The sequence below is a fragment of the Mchenga conophoros genome, linkage group LG7, assembly GCF_057382185.1.
Source record: "Mchenga conophoros isolate Kocher_MC1m ecotype Shallow Benthic linkage group LG7, M_conophoros_male_GT1.1, whole genome shotgun sequence".
Taxonomy (NCBI): domain Eukaryota; kingdom Metazoa; phylum Chordata; class Actinopteri; order Cichliformes; family Cichlidae; genus Mchenga; species Mchenga conophoros.
The window spans coordinates 49,956,435-49,980,550 of record NC_140532.1 but is presented as its reverse complement, the minus strand read 5'-3'; the positions used below and the strand labels follow the sequence as shown (position 1 = coordinate 49,980,550).

The 24,116-nt window shown below is 39.8% G+C and overlaps 1 protein-coding gene across 1 annotated transcript; it reads left to right on the top strand.

The window, feature by feature from the left end:
* Window positions 1-133: 133 nt before the first annotated feature.
* Window positions 134-23,427, top strand: ntrk2b (neurotrophic tyrosine kinase, receptor, type 2b). Its single transcript, XM_085279924.1, has 17 exons — window positions 134-775; window positions 3,683-3,757; window positions 3,840-3,911; window positions 4,017-4,085; window positions 4,168-4,319; window positions 4,491-4,627; window positions 7,451-7,583; window positions 8,034-8,342; window positions 8,452-8,466; window positions 8,718-8,791; window positions 8,915-9,014; window positions 12,010-12,198; window positions 12,704-12,834; window positions 12,957-13,129; window positions 14,976-15,216; window positions 17,540-17,698; window positions 20,510-23,427. Exons 1-17 carry the CDS (start codon window positions 579-581, stop codon window positions 20,693-20,695), a joined length of 2,412 nt encoding a protein of 803 aa, XP_085136050.1. The 5' UTR covers window positions 134-578; the 3' UTR covers window positions 20,696-23,427.
* Window positions 23,428-24,116: the final 689 nt, after the last annotated feature.

Below are 24,116 nucleotides of genomic sequence, written 5' to 3'. Positions count from 1 at the left end.
AGGGTGAGATGCGCTCGTCCTCGGTGATAATCGATAGACGGATGCAGGTAGCCTTCCTCCCTACACACGCAGCATCACCACGCATCCTTACTCCACTGTGCAGTCCCCCCCCCCCCCCCCCCCCCACATCACCACACACACATACACACACACACATACATACACACACACACACACGACAAACCGCTCGTGGGGGCCCTGCCTATTGATCTCTAAACATCTGGAACACCTCATATTTGTTTTACAAGGCAGTGGCGAGCAGTCCCGTGGCCCCCGATAGGGGAGTGAGGCAGCAGCGGCAGCAGCACCAGGACGGACCACTTGACACCTTGCTTCACGGCATCGATATGCAGTAGTGTGATACCAGCTCTGCGGAGACGAGAAGGCCAGTCCATGGCATCTTGATATTAAACCGTGAGCTCTGCGCATTCCTCGCCGACAGCGTAGTCTTTTTTTTCTCCCCCTGCGGAGTCGAAAGGATTAACTTGGCCGAAAAAAGGTGGCGAGGGTGGAAATCTTAATAATTCAATTTGAGCTGATTCTGTTTGGGGGATTCGTGGGATACCATTGGACCTGCGATGGACTCCAGCGCGGGGGAATATGGCATGGCTCGTGTCGGATTGTTTTTGGTTTTGATGGGGCTGTGGAGATTTAGCGATGCTTGCCCCGCATCCTGCACTTGCAGCATCTCAAGAATTGTTTGTATTGATTCTGTACCAGGGATCGAGGATTTCCCTGTCCTCACGTTAGATGACATGGAAAACATCACTGAGATGTAAGTGTATGAAAACGATCGCACCGACAGCTTATTAACTCATTAGGAAGCAATGCGTAAAGAGCTCCCCTGGAATCTGTAGGTCGCTGGAATATCAAATAGTTGGGGCTGGTATTTTAATAATAATATTAATAATAACAACAATAATTATAATAACAATAAGGGTGAGAATAAGATCAACGGCGTTATTAATGGAGGTTTGGAATCTCCTTGTGGATTAAACATCAGTAGAGATCCATGTTTAGCGCTTTTCCCGACACAGAATTTATTTTATTCTTATAACCAATGTCAGATCATGTAGCCTCGTATATGTGTGCTTGCGTGTGCTTTTACGCGCGCGCGCATGTGTGTGTGTGAGACAGAGGCAGTTGCTCGCGTGCGCGAGCGCGTTATGGTGGCGAGGTTGTGCGTCAGGCTTATTTGCATTAGTCGGTGTTTTCCTTTACAAAACAGCTCCAGTGGTAGTGATGGAGTAAATTTTCAGGCCTAACGGAGCCTCCGAGGTGCTCACTCGGTTTTTGGGCGGCGGTGTGAAGCAGCCTGAATACTTCATGCTGTTGGCACATTACACATGAGATCGCATCAGTTGTGTACAGCTGCCAATAGGCTACCCACAGTTGTGTAGAGCCTCATCTGCGTCAGTGTGTAGGTCTGTGTTGAAGCTTACCTGTTACAACCCCGCACAAGTACACCACTGCATGGCACCCAGCGGAGCAAAGGGGAGACTGAGTGAGTTTTCGGAGGCAGGCAGGCTGAATAGGCGTCACATCAGTTTACCGTGAAGGTAGTTTACTTGGGGTCAACGTGTTTATTCGCGTTTTTACTTTGCAGATAAAAAGAAAAGTCTTTCAGGTGCCTATATGTTTTTTTTTAATGTTCTTCACTTTGTAAAGAATGCAGTTGTTCCAGATTTCTTTAAGGCAGTGTGTACAACATCAGTGAAGGACATCAGGCCGGGCACCTTCTGAAAATCAACCATGAATTTAAAAATTCCTGTTAGTGATACTTTAAGGCGTCACTTCGAAAGCACCACTGGCTCTTTAGATACATTTTGTAGTTTTAGGGCATCCTCCAATCCTCATGTAAACAAAATGTTTCCTACTAACACATGAAGCAACCAGCAGTCAGTCTCAAACCCATCAGTAGGTAGCAACACTCACAAGTTGTTGTTGTTGTTGCTTGTTTGTTTTTTTCAGATCATTTGAAGCTTTAACGAAATACTAGTTAAAACAGGACAATCATTCCACCTCAAAATAATTCATAAATGTTTTTCATTCTTAAAAACTCTATAAAATATGTAGTTACTTGCTACAAATTCAGAAAAACAATTTCAAGTTTTCACTGTGTTCTCCAAAAGTCTCATTTGTTAAATATTTAAAATTTCGTGTTAGTACTGTGTAGGAATGTAAAAGCAGCATCTTGAAGAAAATATATAAAACAAAAATACCACCACTTTTTCAGTCTCCCCAAATTACACTGTTGAAGCAGAGCACAAAACTCAGAAGACATGAAAGTAGGCATTTTATGACCATAGAGAGACAAGAGGTGGACCGTAGTAGTGCCTCTTACCAGAAGCAGATTCAGGAACAGTGAGATGGGTAAAGCTTCATCTGTGCCAAGTTCAAGGTTTCACCATGAGGACCTACTGTTCCCAACATGGACCTTAGCTAAAAAAAGTAAAATAAAATTACTAAAAATTTAGATATGGAAAAAAATCACACTCCTAAGGATATCAATGTCTGAAAGCACCTTCTCACCTAAACTGAAACCTTTCAGCATAGGCACTGTCCAGATAACTAAACCTCCCAAACGCTGGAAAAAAGCCATCTTTTGGCATGATAATTAATTTAACAGCGTGGGCATGTGATGACGCTTTACATTAGCAAAGGACTAGACAAAGGAAAAAAGACAAACCTTTAAAAAAACTTTCTTCAAATCACAAAACTTAGTTAAATCTCGCTGTAGAGCAAAGAAACATAATAGTGTTTCTCTTTCTCGGCACTAATTATTTCACAGACATGCCTCCTTTCCAAACAGAAACCTGCTTACTCCAAAATACAATTACATGCTTCAGCATAAATAAAAATAACTTTTCAATGTGTACGTAGACACATCTGCGATTGCTCAGTTGCAACTTTGAATTTGATTCCAAAACTTCACATATAAAGGCACCATCGTTCTGTCTGCAACTTTGAGTTTCTTTATATATCAGCAGCTGTAAGGTCTCCTGCTTATCAACCTCCAGCCAAATACTGACACACCCAGTCTGATCGTGGCTCAGGACCCAGATTAAGCTGCTAGACTGTCCCTGCACAGTGTTTTACCTGGTTAGAGTTAATAACCCCAATTCATTCATTCTTATCGAGCTAATTTCCCTACAACTTATTATTATTATTATTATTATTATTATTCTAATTATTATTATTATTGGTGACATACCCAGCCCCCACGTTAAGCTTTTTTTCCCTAGAGGTGCTATTTTAAAACAAAAACAGTTTATTACAGTTATTAGTCCACAAAGTTGTTTAAAAAACCCAAAAAAACCCATTGTTTTTAGTAAACAAGGTAAACATGTCACACCGTCAGTACACGCTGTTGTATTAATGTTATACTCACAAATGCACAGACAAGACTCCTTGAGTAGCTTAACTTGGGAGCAGTACAATTTTACCTTGCTGACTCGCAAAAAACAACAAAATGAGTTTTATTCAAAAAAAAGTTATTAGTTTTATAAAATACACACATTTCCCATTCAACACTTGAGTTTTTGGAGAGTTAATTAGGACCTGTATCTCAATTCCAGTTTAAATCACACTTTTGACTCAATATTTGACATTTTTTGTGTGAATAGTTTGACTAAAAACCTGCACCATACCAAGCTTTCCCTTTCATCTTGTTTTTCCACAGATACATTGCTAATCAAAACAGACTGTTTGACTTGAGTGACAGCAGTCTGAGGCACTACATAAACCTAAGAAACCTGTAAGTAGAACGTTCAGTGTTGTGTTTTTTATGGTTAAAAGTGGAGTTAAAGTTCATGTAACTACAATTTAACTTCCAACAGAACGGTCACAAAGACAAGACTGACATCTATATCACCGGACGCGTTTTTTAACAATACAAGACTTCAATATGTGTAAGACGAATTTTACAGAGCCTCTCCAGTTATTTCATTATTAAACATGTAAGAATGCTTAGTTGAATATTTTCTGTTTGGTTGTTTTTTTTTCTCTCCTGTCAGAAATCTCAGAGACAATAACTTGTCAACACTGTCATGGAGAACATTTCAGAACTTTAACATTACATATCCGTAAGTGACGCATACGCACAAGACTATCAGTGTATCTATGTCTTTTCTATGTAGTGTCACATGCACTCTATTTTCTTTCTAGGCTACTTCTGTCTGGGAATCCTCTGGATTGTGTTTGTGAGAACTTGTGGATCAAGCTAAGACTCCAGGAAGAAACAGACAGTCCCGAGCTGACATGCACAGATGACAGAGGAGTGGCGCAGGACTTTGCTACCTTCCGGCCGCCAGACTGTGGTAAAGTGAAACCATCCCACAATAAGCAAATCTGAGTAGACTGATTGATATCGAATGTTTGAATGAGTGGATGCACAGTAAGGGACTGAAAGAAAGACAGAAAGAAAGTTTAAAGGGAAACAATCTGATCAAGTTTCCTTTTACTTTTATGGTTTGCATGTTTTCTCACAGTGGTTCCCACCGTAGAGGTCACCCCCAGAAATGTGACTCAGATGGAGGGGAGTAATGTCAAAGCTATTTGCAGTGCCTCAGGCTCCCCTGCTCCCGAGATTGTGTGGAACCTTGATGAGCTCTGGACCCACTATGAGGTAAGGTGATCTACCTTTCTGTTTTCATTTTTAAACCTTTGGCACGGCTCCACCTTTACGGAGTCTCGAAGAGCTTTACTTTGGTGATATTTTATACTTTTAAAAAGTTTTTATAAAATAATATGTAAATTGTTATTATTATTACTATTATTATTATTATTATTAATATAATAAAATAAAATAATCACATTTAATTTAGTTGTTTTCATGGGAAAATCAAATATATAGATAAGAAGAAGTTGATTAAATGCCACTTTCTAACTAACTAAAAAGCCTCTGTTGCCAAACTTAATTAGCTTATGTTCTTTAGTTCTTCAGTGTTTCAAAACACATCGTATTCCTTGATTATTACAAACATGGGCATTGAAAATTTTAAGTGACCTGTTGTTTTTAAATGTATATATTTAATTTATCTTTATCCACGTGAACAGTATTTCCAACAAACGGGACGATTTTAACAACTAGTATTTTTAAACAACTATGAGGACATGGACTAGACTGGTCTGAGACTAGTTTCTAATTTGAAACAGCTTACTGAAAACAATGCGAAACACATCACTAATGTTGGGGGGGGAAAAAAAAAAAAAAATATATATATATATATATATATACAGTGGGGCAAAAAAGTATTTAGTCAGCCACCGATTGTGCAAGTTCCCCCACCTAAAATGATGACAGAGGTCAGTAATTTGCACCAGAGGTACACTTCAACTGTGAGAGACAGAATGTGAAAAAAAAAAAATCCATGAATCCACATGGTAGGATTTGTAAAGAATTTATTCGTAAATCAGGGTGGAAAATAAGTATTTGGTCAATAACAAAAATACAACTCAATACTAACATAACCTTTGTTGGCAATAACAGAGGTCAAACCTTTACTATAGGTCTTTACCAGGTTTGCACACACAGTAGCTGGTATTTTGGCCCATTCCTCCATGCAGATCTTCTCGAGAGCAGTGATGTTTTGGGGCTGTCGCCGAGCAACACGGACTTTCAACTCCCGCCACAGATTTTCTATGGGGTTGAGGTCTGGAGACTGGCTAGGCCACTCCAGGACTTTCAAATGCTTCTTACGGAGCCACTCCTTTGTTGCCCGGGCGGTGTGTTTTGGATCATTGTCATGTTGGAAGACCCAGCCTCGTTTCATCTTCAAAGTTCTCACTGATGGAAGGAGGTTTTGGCTCAAAATCTCACGATACATGGCCCCATTCATTCTGTCCTTAACACGGATCAGTCGTCCTGTCCCCTTGGCAGAAAAACAGCCCCATAGCATGATGTTTCCACCCCCATGCTTCACAGTAGGTATGGTGTTCTTGGGACGCAACTCAGTATTCTTCTTCCTCCAAACACGACGAGTTGAGTTTATACCAAAAAGTTCTACTTTGGTTTCATCTGACCACATGACATTCTCCCAATCCTCTGCTGTATCATCCATGTGCTCTCTGGCAAACTTCAGACGGGCCTGGACATGCACTGGCTTCAGCAGCGGAACACGTCTGGCACTGCGGGATTTGATTCCCTGCCGTTGTAGTGTGTTACTGATGGTGACCTTTGTTACTTTGGTCCCAGCTCTCTGCAGGTCATTCACCAGGTCCCCCCGTGTGGTTCTGGGATCTTTGCTCACCGTTCTCATGATCATTTTGACCCCACAGGATGAGATCTTGCGTGGAGCCCCAGATCGAGGGAGATTATCAGTGGTCTTGTATGTCTTCCATTTTCTGATGATTGCTCCCACAGTTGATTTTTTCACACCAAGCTGCTTGCCTATTGTAGATTCACTCTTCCCAGTCTGGTGCAGGTCTACAATACTTTTCCTGGTGTCCTTTGAAAGCTCTTTGGTCTTGGCCATGGCGGAGTTTGGAGTCTGACTGTTTGAGGCTGTGGACAGGTGTCTTTTATACAGATGATGAGTTCAAACAGGTGCCATTCATACAGGTAACGAGTGGGGGACAGAAAAGCTTCCTACAGAAGACGTTACAGGTCTGTGAGAGCCAGACATTTTCCTTGTTTGAGGTGCCCCACTGTATATATATATATATATATATATATATTCTGGGTGATTTACAAGCATTCAGGGGTTTCAAACGCTGAAATTTACTTTTAAGCGCTTAAAAGTTTGTGACTGTGTTTGTAGACCTTTAAAGGGCATCTTTAGATAAATTCCGAGTTGTGTAGTTGTCAACATGAGATTTCAAGCTTTGAATGAATAATTTTAAATATATAAAATTGGACATTAATACTGTTGAACTGGCTTGTTTCTGGTCCGTATTGAGTACTTGTAAATATTTTAGCTGATGCTTTTAGCTAATTGTTTTGCTATTCTTACATCAGCTTTTTCTAATAACAATTAGAAAAGTTGTCTTTTTTATTTTAATTTATTAGCCACTTTTAGCTAATTTACGCTGCTTTTCTACCTTGTGCTGTTTAAAATGTGTATCAACTGCTTTTACTTACTTTGCCGTTCATATGTTCTCTGGGCTTCTTTTAGCTAGCTGTTAGCCACTTCTAGCTACTAGTTCAATTATCATCTCACATTGATTTTAGTTTGCTAAGTACTGGTCCATAATATTTTTCAGCATTTGTTTATAGAATTTCAAATGTTTATCTTTATCCCGTATAAGTGTCTTCATTCCTTTTAGGTACTTGAACTTTTAAGTAACTCTTTAAAACTCCCTGGCTACTTTGCTAACTACTCTGGTATCTGTGTGTCATAGCCATTTGAGCCTGTATTGTACAGTCAACTAATAGTAGTCGGTTTCATAAGATCAAGACAATTTTCTGTATACAGGAAACATAATGAAAAAATTAATAATGTGTTTACAGATTGAACCTATGGATACAGAGAGCATCCTCACCCTGTCAGGCCTGTCTCCTGATGATAACGGCAGGGCAATCGTATGCAGTGCCGAGAACATGGTCGGTCAGACCGAGGCCAGCCTTCAGCTCAATATTCTTTGTAAGGACTTTAACCATGGCGCACATCTCTAGAAATTATATTTGCGTTGCTAAGTTTAATTTGTGTAATTTAATGTGATGAACTTTTAAATGCCTTCTTCGAGATGTTGTTTTTCCACTGGAAGCAGAAGGCTCCTCATTTTGTTATCATTAGTGTCTCTTGGCAAACCTTATTGACTCTCCATATTTCCTGTCCATAACTCTTCCTCCTGTGAAGCTCCTCATGCCTTGCCATACACCTCTGCTTGTTTAGTTCCACCCTCCTCCTCTTTCTCCGTGTTTTCATTTCATCAGTGCTCAGATGTTGTGTGATCAGTCCCCCTTCCCTTCCCATACTTTTTGTCACTTACTCAAAATCCCTCAGATGTTGTTTTACCTATTGGCTTCCCTCCTTGTGTTTATTTCCTATCATCTTGTGATTACTCTTCCTCTACTGTTGCCTCTGTGTCAGTTGCCCCCACCATCCTGACACTCCTGTCTCCAGAGCGGGACCACCACTGGTGCATCCCCTTCACAGTAACGGGGAACCCCAAGCCGGAGCTAAGGTGGTACCACAATAACAAGCCTCTCCAGGAACAGGACTACATCCGCACCATGATCCACGTGACCACAGAGAACCAGCAACACGGCTGCCTGCAGCTGGTCAACCCCACCCACATTCACAACGGAGAGTACAAGCTGGTCGCAGAGAATAAGTATGGCAGGGATGAGAAGAACATCTCTGCCCAGTTTCTCCACCCGCCTAACATCAACCATACGGGTCAGTATTCTGTCTTTTCACACGAGTCCGTTTATTGAAGTCAGCTCGTTTCTGTTTATTATGGCTGCTGACATGCTTTTTTTTTTTTCATTTCTTTTCTTTTCTACAGAAGACCTCGAGTATTGTAAGTATCGATTTGGCTTATCCGGACAAATGTTGTACTTGTTAGCATGATGATGATTGAGTGCAAATTTAAAATGAACTCTGATAATGTCCCTGTCCCTTTCCTGCCGTTGCCTGTGCCTTCGCCTTCTGCCCAGACGGTGTGTGTTTCAACTCTCAAATTTGCATGAACCTAACAGTCAGCATTTTGGCGTGCTTTCACTCACTAGATGTTATTGGTTTAAAATGTTCAGACCCATGTTTTCTTTCCAGATCCTACAGACACTCCACCGGATGACAGTGTTGCTGTAAGTGACCCTAATCAGCCCGCTCCATCTAAAGCAGTGGTACCTACCTCTTCTTGTAAACCCTTAAAATACACAATATTTTCTTGTTTATTTCAATTCTTTTTTTAAAAAAGCAGCTCCTGTTATCGCCTCATGACTCCATCTTAGTTTTTTCCTTCCTAGGTGTATGTAGTTGTGGGAATTGCTGGCGTTGCCCTGATCGGTTGTGTTCTGATGATGATCATACTGAAATACGGAAGAAACTCCAAGTTTGGCATTAAAGGTGCAAACATTTTCTAAAAAAACAACTAAGCTGATAATTCAAGATATACATTTGTGCTTCCTTACCCTGAGATAAACAATATCACGTGTGTTTGCTAGAAGTGAAGCTACAACCGGCAGTTTATCCTGGAAACCCTGGCCATCACTGCAAATAAATATCACACAAACGTTATCCTCAGCTCCAGGTCGCAGACAGTCCACTCCAGGCTGCTTGGAGTTGAACTATCCCTGAAATACAAGAAACCCCATATTGGTCACCCTGACATTTGCTAAAACACAGAAACAGCTTTTCAATATGTCAGTGGCACAATACATCTTTTATCCGAATATATGTGTATAGAAAGATACCTTAAAGGTCCCTTTAAAACATATAATAGATACTAGAACACAAGTTTTAACATCACGTGCTTCCCTCTGAAATGCAGTTAGGTCTACAACTATTTGGACAATGGTAGGTTTTTGAGGGGGGTTTGTATGTAAACCACCACATTGGACTAAATCAAACATTATGTGATTGAAGTGTAACACCTCACCTGTAATCCAACGCCTTCTAATAAAGCATTAAAGTATAGAGTCTCCAGTTTTCAGAAGCTCAAAATGAACTGAACAAACTAAGATCATTTTAACTATAAGGATTGTTTTTAATGCTTTGTAGTCAGACTGCCTGAAGTCTAGAACCCATGGATGTAACCAAATCCTGTGTTTCCTCCCTTGAGATGCTCCGCCGGGCCTTTAATGCAGCCACTTTCAGTTGCTGCTTGTTTGAGGGTCTCTCTGCGTTCAGATTTGTCTTCAGTAACTAGAAAGCGTGCTCTATTGGGTTGAGATCAGATGACTCACTCAGCCATTATAGGATATCTGATTTCTTTGCCTTGAGAAACTCTTAGGTTTCTTTTGCACTATCCTTTAGGTCATTATCCATTTGTACTTTGCACTTTATCAGTTTTGCAGCATTTGTCTGAATCTGAGCAGAGAGTACAGCCCTGTAAACATCACAATTCATCCTGCTGCCTCTATCAGCAGTCTCATCATGACTAAACACCAGTGAGTCAGTTATACTGGTGGCCATACTTGCCCATGTTATAGCGTTATCTGTACTATGTTTGATAGAAAAAGCAGTATGCTTTGACTCATAGTTCTGGTACAAGTTAATCTTGGTTCCATGTATCCAAAACTTTTTTCCCAGAAGTTTTTATTTTAGATGTTTTCTAGCAAAGTTTAATTTGCCCTTCCTGTTCTTGAATGTAACCAGTGGTTTGCACCTTGCTGTAAAACCACTGTATTTCCATTCATGAAGCCTTCTCTTGAGGGTAAATTTTTTCCAAACCACCCCAAGAGTGTTTTTTGACTTGTTAGTCATTGTGAAGGAGTTTTTTAACAAAGGAAATAACTTTGAAACAATCCACTTTAGTCATCTTCCGTGGTCTTTCAGGGCTTTTTGGTGTTGCTGGCCAGTCAATTCCTTCCTTTTAAGAATGCACCAGATTGTTGAGATGGCTAATGATAGCCTCGTTCGCTTGAATAGACATCTCTTGGGACTTCATATTCAGAGTTTTAGTGAACAGCTACTAAATGCATCCACTCCAGATGTTTTATCTCCTTCATTTATCACAAAATAATAATAAGGCAACAGACATCAAATGCCTATGAAACTGCTTATAACTCAATTGTCCAATTGCTTTTGAGCCGCTGAAACTGGGAGGACTATCAGTAATTCTGTAATTCCTGAAATAGACTTTAGCTAAACAGTTAAAGTGATGCTTAAAAAAAAACAACCCATTGAATTAAAGCTGAAAGTCTGCACTTTAATCACATAGCAATTATTTGATTTCCACTCTGGTGCTGTACAGAGGCAAAATTATTTTTTAAAGTGTCATCATCCGACTACTTGTGGACCAAATGATATAACCAAATAAACGATTATGCAGGCAAGAAAAACATTTTAATTCAATTCTGTCACCTAATGCCAGTTAAGACATGCAACTAAAATCTTGCATGTCTTAACTGTAATCATCCTAACCCTCCCAGTCTCCCTCCATATACTGACTGCAAGCTCTTTTTTCATGTATGTATTTATTTATATCATTTTCTTACTACCATTAGCTCTGATCACCTGTTATGGCATGATAATATTCTTTCATGTAGTCAGTTTTCTCTCATCATAATCAAGCAGAGTTGCTATTCCAGATTTCAGATTTGAATAATTTGTCAGATTTCGTGTGTTTGTTCTAGTACACTTTGTTTTGTTTTTTGCTTTTACATTTGTTGAATTTCCTTTTCCTCGTTTGTTTATTATTTTTTGTACTTATCACCACTAAAATGATGTTACAGCTGGCAGCTAACTATCCAGTAAAATCTGGTGCCATGCAGCCACAGTTTCCAGTCTTTGTGCTAAGCAGCATGGTGCATAATCTAAAACACTTAAAAAAAATTCTAACTATTTAGTATGACTTTTTTCAGCAATTTCAACATCTTGTTAATATTCATAACTGATGCATAAACAGCTCATGAACCTTCAATAACAGTGTATAACACATACACTGAAGCCATTCAGTGTGTTATTAAGCATTATAAGCATTTGTTCTCACTTAATGTTAATGAAACATTAGAATGTCCTAATATCTCCTTACACCTATATCATAAAATATGAATCTAGTTATTATGTGTCTTTGGTAAATGACATCTCAGGGGTTTAAAAGTAAGCAGTAGCGTTGGCCCTGTGCTGTTCCTACTGTGTGAATATGGAAATTACCACAGGAATTAGTGAGCTCTGCTTTGGCCTGAGCTCATCCTTTTACATTGTTCAGTAAATCTGCCTATAATGTGTAATCTGACATACTTCATATAACCTGTGATCCCTCTGTCAATCTTTTTTCACCCTGCAACTCTGCTTTTACTCCCCTCCCTTTATAGCTAACAGCTTTACTCTTCTTCGTCTTCTTCTTTGCGCTGTCTTTCTCTTCTCCTCCTTCTCCACATCCTCTGTGGCTCTCTAGGCTCCTCCTCAGTTATCAGTAATGACGATGATTCTGCCAGCCCTCTCCATCACGTCTCCAATGGCAACAACACCCCGTCATCCTCAGAGATGGGTCCAGACGCAGTGATCATTGGAATGACAAAGATTCCTGTCATCGAGAACCCCCAGTACTTCCGTAACTCCGGCAGCATGCTGAAATCCAACACGTGTGAGTTACTGCCTCGTTCGACAAATGCCGGGTAACCTGGGCCTTTTCTGATAAATCCATGCAGGGATCGCTGCTAGGCGCCATATTTATTTTTGGCATCCTACTGCACTGTGATAGTGACTCCAGTTCCTTAGACCGGCTGGATAGTTGGACCACAGGAGATGTGCAGGAACACAAGCTCTGACAAAGGGCTTAACTCAGCAGTTTTATATTTTATACTTTATGAATCTACACAAAGTATTGAATTGTAAAAACAGATAGTTTAGATAAGTATTTAAGTCCTTTTTTAACTTATGCAATTTGCTAAATATATGTTTTCTGTCATGTTAATTTAAATATCTTTCAGTTTTTGAATTGTCATCACATAAATGATGCAGTCTGAAGACGCGTGCTTGTTTGTTGTGAGATTAGTGAAGACAAATGTTCTGTATGCACCAAAAATGTCCACTTAAATTCCCAATGTGCACATAACCTTGAGGGTAATTTGACTTCTTCTGCATTAAAGTTGTCCAGCACATCAAGCGACACAACATTGTGCTGAAGCGGGAGCTGGGAGAAGGAGCCTTTGGGAAGGTCTTTCTCGCTGAATGCTACAACCTGACACCAGACCAGGAGAAGATCCACGTGGCAGTCAAGGTACAGATCAAACGATCAATGAACTTGACAGTCAGTCAGTAAATCCTAGTGATTAGATGTACGTTCCTGCAGATAATGCTTCTCACCGTTTGCCTCTCGTCTTTGTCCCTGTCTTGTTTCAGACACTGAAAGAGGCCAGCGAGAGTGGCAGAGCAGACTTCTACAGAGAGGCTGAGCTCCTCACCAACCTGCAGCACGAGCACATCGTCACCTTTTACGGAGTGTGCGTAGAGAGTGACCCACTAATCATGGTGTTTGAATATATGAAACACGGGGACCTCAACAAGTTCCTCAGGTAAGCTTCTTTAGATCCTCTATTGGTATCTGTTACTAATCAGTTACTTGTGGTACCTCTCATGCAGATCAGTGAATGTCAAATGGTTTGCGTAAGGACTGACAGGCTGATAACAACGTAACACAAATGTAGTGAAAAGAAATAATTAAAAATAACACGTGCTAAAAACAAAAAACAAATATTGTATAATACAAAAGGAATAAAAGCAAATCAATAAAGTGCACATTGCTAGGACTGGGTTAGATCCCCTTTCTGTTGTTTCTCACTGTTGCTTCTCAGCCTTGGCTGTGGAGGAGGTAGAGCTGGTTATATACCAATGTAAAAGTCACAGGTTCAATCCCCAGCTACTCCAATCTGTATGTGAAAGTTTCCTTGGGCAAGATAATGGTCCCTGAGTTTTTCTCTTTGCATTTGTGTGTGAAAATTTTAGACAAGGTGCTTGTTTGAATGTGTGTGATTGGGTGAATGAAGCTTGTAGCAACAACTGCTTTGAGTGCTGAGTTAGAGTAGAACGTGCTGTGTAAGAACAGGTCATTTACCGTCAGAACTGCCTCAATCCTTCATGGCACAGGTTCATCAAGGTGCTGGAAACATTTTCAGGGATTTCTGTCCATATTGACATGATAGCATCACAAAGTTGCTGCAGATCCATGATGCATGATGGAATCAGATCTGGTGACTGTGAAGGCCATTTGAGTAGGCTTACATGAACTCTTTGTTCTGTTCAAGACGTCAGTTTGAGATGATTTGAGCTTTATGATATGGCACATTAACCTGCTAAATGCAGCCAACAGAAGATGGGTACACTCAGTGGCTTGAACTGCTGGTATAAAAACAGGATGAATCAAAGCTTTACATGTTGTTTACACCAAATTCAGACCCTACCATTTGGAATTGGATTCATCAGACCAGGCAACGCTTTAATTTTGGGTGAGCCCACATGAAGCATTAGTTTCCTGTTCTTATCTGACAGGAGTGGCACCCAATGTGGTCTTCTGCTGCTGTAGTCCATCTACTTCAGAATTACACTTATTGAGATGCTCTTCTGTGTACTTTGGTTATATCGTCTACGACTGGCTGATTAAGTATTTACATTAACAAGCGGCTGTATATGCTTTATGGAAATAATAAAGTTACTGGGGACTAGAAATCAAAAGGAATAAAGTAACATGAAAACGAAATAAACATACAGGTAAGAGAGAATTATTTGAAACTGTTACAATAGGTCTAGGCTGCTGATGGCATCCTAGACCTATTGTAACAGTTTCAAATAATTCTCTCTTACCTGTATGTTTATTTTGTAGCTTCTAACTTTGATAAATATGTTTTTTTAAATCAAATGTAACAAAAAAAGCAGTAATGTCAATTTTACGTCTTCATTGTCTAGTCCGGTCAATGTTATAACACATGCTGTGGGATTGTACTGAATTTACTGAGTACGAGTGTGAGACTAATCACTATATCAGTGATCAATAAAATAATCACTTTCTTGAATATTTTTTCCCAAAATGCAAGAAAATACTGAGACTCTCTATTACAGTATATTTTCACAGACCAAGGTAATGCACTACTTGTGCTATTTGCAGTCTACAGTCTAGAACCCAAAGAAAAATACAGCTAATAGAAACATCACATTATGATCAAGACTGGGAGGCTAGAACAAATTTTGTGTTGTAAATTTTTTTGTATTCTTTTACTTGGTGAGAAAAATGTTAAATAATTTCAGGTTAATGTTTTGTTAATTAGTTAGTTGATTGCTAATATCACATTCATGTATTACAGTAGTGACAGAATAGTTCATGCTGCTGCATTATTTTCTAAACTATGCAACTGTTACTGGGTGCAGGTCCCATGGTCCCGATGCAGTGCTCATGGCAGACGGTCAACACAGCATCCTGGTGGAGCTCACTCAGTCCCAGATGCTGCACATTGCCCAACAGATTGCTGCTGGCATGGTCTACCTGGCCTCCCAGCACTTTGTCCACAGAGACTTGGCAACAAGGAACTGCCTGGTAGGAGAAAACCTGCTGGTCAAGATAGGAGACTTTGGCATGTCCAGAGATGTTTACAGCTCAGACTACTACAGAGTAAGGATTTTAGATATTTTCCCCTTTCTTCCCTTACTTCACTTCGCCTCATTATACACAAAAAATGTGGAACTGATCAAATTTAATTCCAGGTTTGCTCTTAAAAAACTGTGCAGCTGCAAGAATGACGATCATTGTATCTTTTTTTATTGCAGTTTAAATGTATAAAAAACAATGGAGGTCAAAGAAACAAAACTATCATGTTAATAATAACACTGAGTTGATACATGTATTTTATTCCTTCATTGTGTCTCACATGCCAGCGTGAATCCCACAGTGCCCTCTGCTGCCCAAAGTGAAGTCAGAAATGTGAAGACTCTTACTGTAAATCAATTCCAAGATGCATTTTCCTGCATCTAATAAGATCCCCTTTAAGAGGGGTTCCCACCAAATCCCGTTATCAAACACATTAGCAACGCGAACGGCACCAGGATCCTGTTTCACTTGCTTACTTTGGAAGTCAGAAGTCAGTCCCGTTACACATGCACTTAGAGCAAGTGTTACCTTCAATCACACTAATTATTTTCACATGAGTGAAGACACAGACATGAGTGAAACCTTTGATAGTTTACTAGAATTTTATATTTGTGCCCCACAGTTGGATTGGTGGTTGACAGACTGCATTAAAACAGATTAAAAACAATGGAAAAGGATGTCTGCATGGTTCACCAAATTAATCTCCCAATGCCACATAAATTAGCCAAATAAGCTAACAGAAACAAATCATCAAATTGTCATATTTGTAGTACTGGGTTGTACTTCCTTTTACCTTTAGAACTGCCTTCCTTCTTCCCTCGTCCTTCTTTTTAGGTAGAAGGATTAGTCACATGATTTGTTATAAATATATATATATATATATATATATATATATATATATATATATATATATATATATATATATATCAATTTTAATATGAATTTAGTATCATTTCCAGTACTACTACCATTATTATTACTTATTGTGTTTAGTGCTAATCAGTAAGCTTATTATACGCAACACTAAATTATGAATATGGTGGTTCTCAGTTTGTTTTCATGCACACCCACCTTCGAAACAACAACAACAAAAACATGATCAACAGAATAGAGCTAATAAACTCTTGCTAGTTTATTTCACAGCAATCCCAGTACAGCTTTCATCTGGAACTCCATACTTCCTGTGCATTGTTTCATGCCCGACCAGTTTGGCAACCCGCAGTTTCAGACACGCTGATATAATCCCGGTGAGCGTACCAGTATATGAACTTCACCAGTTAGAAGGCTTGGAGCTACAAAAGCACTCAACTAAAGAACTCTTAAATAATCTTTTGTTTCGCCATCTAGATTTTCTTCCATGTTAATGACTCTGATTTGCACTTCATTCAATTATTGATTATTTGTTATTCATGCACAGAGACCAAATGTTTGAGGCTTCCAGCTTCTGACAAGTTTGCTGTTTGATCATGAAAATGATCTTAACAGCAGACCTACCAGCAAATCCTGATCATTTTGTTTATATGCTTCACTTGAGCAAGCTAGACCTGGATGTGCACCAGAAAATGGGTGAATGAACGACATGTCTCAAAAGTGGTGCTACTTAATTTAGGGTTCAAATATTTATTTGGGGTTATTTAAGGTTTGTGTAAGTTAATATTGCAGTGAGGATTTGCCGGATAATCTTTGTTAATTTGACACAAAGAATCGTTTTCATCATCATAAATAGCGGACAAGAAAAAAAATCATACACATTAACCTTAACCCGTGATGCCTAGCGCATCATATGTGATGCATGAGTTTTGGGGAGCTTTTGAGACTTGTATATCATCAGTGTGATGATTAAAAATTAAACACATACATGTAAATTAGTATTTAAATTAATTTTTTAATAAAGTTGTTAGAAGGTTCAATAAACATTAAACATGTTCTGGTTTCATGGTTCAGGCTTTAAAGGGGTTTAAGACCTGTGTTGGCTTTTTAAGCTATCAGACATCAGTGTTTTTTAAGCACTTTTTATGATTTCATATATATTGTGAACATTTTAACCTTCCTGAATTTAGGATTTATTGCAGGGCTGTTCTTGCAGAATGATTGGTTGCAGCTTGGTGTTTCTAGTAAACATGATCATGTATTATAAATGGATTACAACAAACTATTGTACCATAGCAAGACTACAAAGTCTACAACGATGTGTTTTTTTCGCGATCACTGACATCTATTGACAGTCCCCCATTATTATAACAACAGTAAACAACAATAAAGTCAGCATGTTCAGCAGCTTTGAACTCTTTAGCAGATCTTGCAGTGTTGGTTTCTCATGAATGCTGTTGTGTCGTTTTTTGTGCAGGTGGGCGGTCATACGATGCTGCCCATCCGCTGGATGCCCCCGGAGAGCATCATGTACCGGCGGTTCACCACAGAGAGTGACGTGTGGAGCCTCGGCGTGGTGCTGTGGGAGATCTTCACCTACGGCAAGCAGCCATGGTACCAGCTCTCTAACAATGAGGTCAGACAGCGTTTCAACCTAACCCTACACTTCACATTCATTGGTCTCCATGTATGCACTGTGGCAGAAAAAGTCAGAGACTGTGAATAAATGTTAGTGTCAGCATATTTTTATTCCTATTCTAGCACAATGCCTACCTAATCAATTATTTCAAGACTTAAGAATTACTTGGTGGACTAAAAGAAGTATTCCATTAATGAAAGTAATCTGAGCTGTGTAAGAATTCATTCATAGCATGCTTCTCATAACTTTTGATGGCAGAGTGCCAGTGCGGAGCCTGTATAGTGGTGAAGACCAATAAACAAAATCATTCCAAAACTAGTCATTTATTTATTAAACAGTAAGCTGACTGAAAGCTTCTTTAGCACCACAAGCGAAGCATTAAATTCCTGACCCACACGTCTTAGAAGCCCAGACTGACATTATGGTCTAGTAATTTAATGAATGTAGGCTGTAGTCGTGCACCTTAATTCCCATCATCCCTCTGGTGGACTCAATGGTCTGTCTGGAGTTCGCTTGGTTTTGCTGCTGGCAGGCAGGGTGTGGAACCAGAATGCAGGACTCAGCAGACAGATATAAAACTCAATATCACAGCTTTATTGCTGGTAAAAAGGCAAGAAAAACAGAAGCCATATACACAAAAACTAAGCTGACCGGGAACACACAGACAGAGGCTGTAAACATCACGAGAGAGGACACGATGAAGAACAGAGGGAGAGGGTAGACAATATATACACAGGAGGGTGATTAAAGGAAGTAGAGGAGAGGGAGTAGATGGGAATACAGTTTAACATAATCAAAGCAAACAAGACAAAGGAAGCAAAACTTAACGTCAGGCACACAAGATAGTGGACTCAAAATAAAACAGGAAGTAACACATGCACTGAGACTTGACACTGGGATAAACAGACAAGGAGGCATGACAGACTGGCGAGACAAAAGGACAAAAAACACAGAGAGATGGACACGAGAACAGAAAGGGAAAAAACACAGGGACCAGGACGACAAATGTATTAACTAGACAAGACAGGGAACACAGACAGCCATGAAGACAGAGAGACCAAAAAGACATGAGGACCTGACTGGGTAGAGCGAAGGTAAACGAACACAGAGACAAAGGACACAGACTGGAAACCAAAGGGTAATTAACATCCTAAAACTAGATTTTAAGAACTCAGAGGAACTAGAAAATAACATCCTCGGGAACTAGAACATAATTTATCTTATGCTTTAAAAGAAATAAATATGGAGTCCAAAACAAAACTCAAAATACTGGGACAAAGAGACAGATTGATATAAGTCCATTTAAGCGATGGTGGTTTATTTTGAATCATCAGTGAGGCGTCTGTTACATTTCCTCACATTATATTTATTTTAAAGTGGATACATCAGCAAATAACAACTGTGCACAGCTGTAATTTAGCAGGATCTGAACTGTGTTTGATAGAAATATACAGCACAGTTTCTTTTACTTTATTCAGTCGGGCTGCACATTGCTAAAAACACGAGGGCCACAGTGGCACACTTTGATAACCCTTAACTGATATAACCTTGCTTTAACACAGTTTACAGGTCATGATGAATAACACTGATTATATAAAAACACTGTAAAACAGTATGACTGAAAACAGTCCTGTCTCTAGAGGAGTTGTATCAAAGCATGTCGTGTGACAACCAAATTCAAAATTCAGAGCTCTTCTTTGGATGTTGGCTACCTTTTGTTCTGTTCTCTGTCAAGCTGACCCCACACTGCTTGAATAACGTTGAGGTCCGGCACTGTGGAGGCCAGTCCATGACTGATGTGTGCTTTTCTATCCAAGTATGCTTTTACTGCATTGGTAGTGTTTTGGGGATCAATAGCATGCTGAAAAATGAAGATGTTGACAATCAAACTCTTTCCAGGTCTTCACTAGATTTTCTTTTCCTATTTTTTAAGGACACAACTTTGAAATACTTTTTATCTGCTGTAGATAGTTTGTTAGGAGTGACACTTTATCTTCTGCCCTCCAATTGTCCAATTTCTTAAGAACACACTGCTCACAACACCTTTTAAAAAATTACGAGAAACTCTGGCTCCAAACTGGAAGAAATGATGACAGACTCCAGACTTCAGTGCAGCACTCTGGTGTCCCATGTCTCAGTTGACATGAACCCTTTTTGAAGTCAGAACCCCATAACAGCTAACATTTGTATCAGAATATGACACGGCACAGCTAGCTGCATAATAGGAAATGACTAATGAAATCTTACTGAAGGTTGGCAACCCTTTACTGTTGAACATTTTGGTTTTAAAATCCTCAGAACTTCATGGAAGCGCAGAACAAAGATGCTTAAGATACTGTGCACTATTCCGGTAAACAGGATAGTTTCCTTTCAGATGGGGGAAATTAATATCATGTGTTAAGAAATAAAACCAAAGAAAAATCTTGATGAATGGCCCGCCCTTGAGATGACATACACTACACTGAATGAGAAAATGTAAAATCATCTTCCTTTTCCGGCACATATTGTGGGAGCTCTCCTAAAATGTAAGTCTTTGGAATTACAAAGACTATTTGCTCATGAACAGCATTCTTTTTTTAAACCTAAATCTTTTTGAAAATGTTCCTGGAAAAGGTGAGCTTAGGGCTTAAACCTCTGTATACAGTCTGTGCTATCCAAACGTCGAGGCCGTCCTTTAATATACTGGATGTGCAATTTGGTTCCCGCACGCTTCCCAGCCGCAGAGATTTTTTTGTATCAAACCACATTATTATGTGACAGTAGATAAATCAGCTTCTTTTTGACAAACCAACCAATGTTTTCCTCCAGGTGATCGAGTGCATCACTCAGGGCCGAGTGCTGCAGCGGCCCCGCACCTGTCCTAAGGAGGTCTACGACCTGATGCTGGGCTGCTGGCAGAGGGAGCCCTACATGAGGCTGAACATCAAGGAGATCCACAGCACGCTCCAGAGCCTGGCCAAAGCCTCGCCCGTATACCTGGACATACTGGGCTGACGCGCCACTGCGTCCGTGTGATGTACTGCGTGTGCATGTGTGCTTCATAATGTGGACAAGTGTTTGTGTGTTTGCACACGACGGGAACTGGGGGGAAGGGGAGGAGGAAGGGGAGGAGGAAGCAGAGGCTGCGCGAGCGCATCTGTGTACAGAAACCCCGGCTGTAAATGTAACTGTAAATGCTCCTGTCCTCATCACACGGAGAAAAAAGCCTTACGGTTTTTGAGTGATTTTTGAGTTGTTGTTTTTTTCTTTGTTTTGTTTTTTGGGGCTTTTTTTTTTTTTGCTTTTCTTTTAAATTTGCAGATGTTGTTGAGGCATGCTTCACAAAGTGGAAACCAAAATGCAGAGAGGATCCCGTACCATTAGTGCTCCAAAACATGTGGCGTAGTGTATGTAAAAGGCATAAAAAGAGACCAATAGACAGCTCGCCCTGTCTGCACTCACCGCATCGAATCACTTCCCTCTTGTATTCCATAAGCTGGAAATGAACAAAGGGACGTGCAATGTGTCTCTTTGTGATGGACAGTTTATGGATACATGCTTGTAGATAGCTAATTTTCTTCTCTCAGCAGTGTCTCACCTATTCTGCTATAACACAAAATAACCTGTTAGTTCACAGCTGAAGCTAAATGTGTCGTACGCCACAGACTATTTTAATATGTAGAGAATTTGCAAGCTGACTGAAATCCATGGCTCACAGATTTCAATCCTGGTCCTCTGAGGCGCTTCCCGACTTCACGTCTTTTCTGTAAATACCTTTTCCTCTTGAAAGAAGGCCATCAGTGTTCAGTGAGACATTTTAAAGGGTGCAGCTCTGTTTTCCAAATCTTCCTTTTCGTTCATTCATTTACCTAAAGCACAGAGGATGGGGACCCGGCGGCGCAGGTTGTTTTTTTTGTCAACCAGCAATGCCATTTCTGAAATCTCTGGTACGTGACGTGGTTTGGTTTCCATCATGGGAGGTTTTCAGATGTCAGGGGTGCTCTTTTTTTTAATTTAGGTTATGTACCGGGCTTTGTATGGATTAAGAGTGCACTTTGAAGATCGTCATTTTCAATTCCATGTAGTCAGCTATGAGACTGCAGTAAAAGCATTAATTAAGAGTCTGATTGCCCTTAAAATGTCCCAGGGGTGCTTTCATCTCTCCTCACAGCCCCAGCCAGCCATGTGGTGACTGGCTGACAGCTCTTCATCCAGGACGGTGGTGATTTGTACAGGCAGCAAATGGTTTCAGAATGCACTCTTGTATTATATTCAATTGTTTTGTTGTCCTGATATTAAAAAAGAGGCTAAAAGAGCAACCATGGTGCGAGCGTCCAGTGCAAGTTTCATCCTAATCTTTGCATAAAAAACAAAAAAAAATCAACAAAAAATCAGCAGGAATCTTTCATGCGGAGGCGTAAAGGCAGTGAGACAATAAGTTCTTTTTGTTAAGTGCAATTTGTAGCATTACTTCAACACTCCAATGCACAACCTTAGCACTGAGCTCCCTCCTTCTCGGTCTCAGCTGTCAGCTGTAAGAGAAAGAAAAGAAAATCCATGATTGCACAGAAAAACCCCAGTTTGTGTGTGTGTGTGTTTGTCCCTATGTTTTTTCTCACAGCGTTCTTCAATAATAAGTCACCTGTCCGCTGTACATAAGCAGCTCTCCATTCTGTACAGTTCTGATATTTGTCTATATGAATAGTAGGCTATGTTTAATAGTATAATCCGTTTTAAGCAGGTATCATGTCAAAACTGTGTGACAGCTATTGAAGACAACGTGTTATGGGCCACTGGCAATACATACTATATGTAAATACAATTTGATTTGTGCTACATTGTATAATTTCTTTGTGCTTGTTCATAATACCGGTGAAAATACAATCTTCTCCTTTTTGTTTTGTTTTGTGGGTTTTTTTTGGCAATTTTTGATCTACAGAGGACTTTAATTGAAAAAAGAAATTGAAAAAAAAAGTTTTTCTCTGAAGAAGAAGAAAAAAAAAGAAGGAAGATGATCTCCTGTTTCCTCTCCACTGTGATGGGGAGCTCACACAGAGGCTGTCTGAGACGCTGCCTGTCTCGCAGGAGCGACCACAGACTCTAAACATCAGGAACTCTCCTGGCCCGACAGGTGTCCCAGCAGATGTGTGGCCAGTGGCGAGGAGGTCAGAGTTACCTCCTGGCTAACCCCACCACTCTCCCTCTGACTGACTGTAGCCTATTTTGATCCTCTTTCAGATGAATAACTGTGACTTTGCATCATGAATAGTATATTATTTTGAATGTAATCTAGAAGGGTGGGGACATTTTTTGAATGTAATCTATATCGAGGGGGGTGTTAATGATTCTTTTGTAAATATACAGTAAAAGAAGAAAAAAAAGATGACAGTTTTCATTCCTGTGCAGATAACAAAATTTTACTTACTGTGTGAACTTAAGAGAGTGTATATGTATTTGTGTGTGTGTGTGTGTGTGTGTGTGTGTGTGTGTGTGTGTGTGTGTATTTGCACATACATCAGATTGCTAGAGGATGTGTGCCTGTGTGTGTGTGTATGCATCTAAGCGTGTATGCATCTGAGTGTGTGTGTGTGTGTGTGTATTCTCCTAGCAGATTTAATCCTGCTTTAATCAGACAGTTCTATGAATCAATCCAATGCTTTGTGCATCATGTGAGTAGCTTATCCACAATTAATGGAAATGTTCCTTGTGATACTGTGCATTTAATAAAGGTGGTATGTCTTACAGTACAGTCTCTGCCCTTTAGGGTTCTTATAAAGTCTGGAAATTATTTTTAAGGCATTATGGATGTACACAATTACACATTAATACATATTTTGGGAAAACAAAATCTCATCTGTGTGCTACTTATGAGACATCTGTCAGCATCCAGCTAGCTTATCTTTCAGTGATTAGAAGTGAGAACAGTTACTCGTCTGCTTTTCTTTGTATTCTGTCAGAAATATACTGTTGTTAGTGGATACTCATATTTACTGGCAACCTCGTTATGTATGTCTAACTCAAATATCCAGTCACCCAATCACAAGGCAGCAACCCAATGTATTTAGATATGTAAACACAGTGGAAATGAATTGTTGAATGAATGAAAGTTCAAACTGAGCATCAGAAAGAGGAAGAAATGCAACTGAAGGCGGTGCGGTCGGCATGGTTCTTCAGAAACTGCTGATCTGCTTGGTTTTTCCACGCAAACATTTCTATGGTTTACACAGAAAATGTGTAGTGAGCAGCAGGGAGAACTTGCTGATGTCAGAGGTCTGAGGTGAATGCTTTGAGCTGATAGGAAGGCAGAAGTAACACAAATAAGCACTTGTTATAACCAAGGTTTGCAGAAGAGCATCTGTGAACACACAACACGTCAACCCTTGAAGGTGATGGACTAGAGCAACAGAAGATCACACCGAGTGCTGCTCCTACAGAA

Coding starts and splice junctions, on each gene's coding strand:
- ntrk2b (XM_085279924.1), top strand. CDS start 579: ATGGACTCCAGCGCGGGGGAATATGGCATGGCTCGTGTCGGATTGTTT. Junction 12,199..12,703: donor CATGCTGAAATCCAACACGT/GTGAGTTACTGC, acceptor TCTGCATTAAAG/TTGTCCAGCACATCAAGCGA. Junction 13,130..14,975: donor GACCTCAACAAGTTCCTCAG/GTAAGCTTCTTT, acceptor TACTGGGTGCAG/GTCCCATGGTCCCGATGCAG.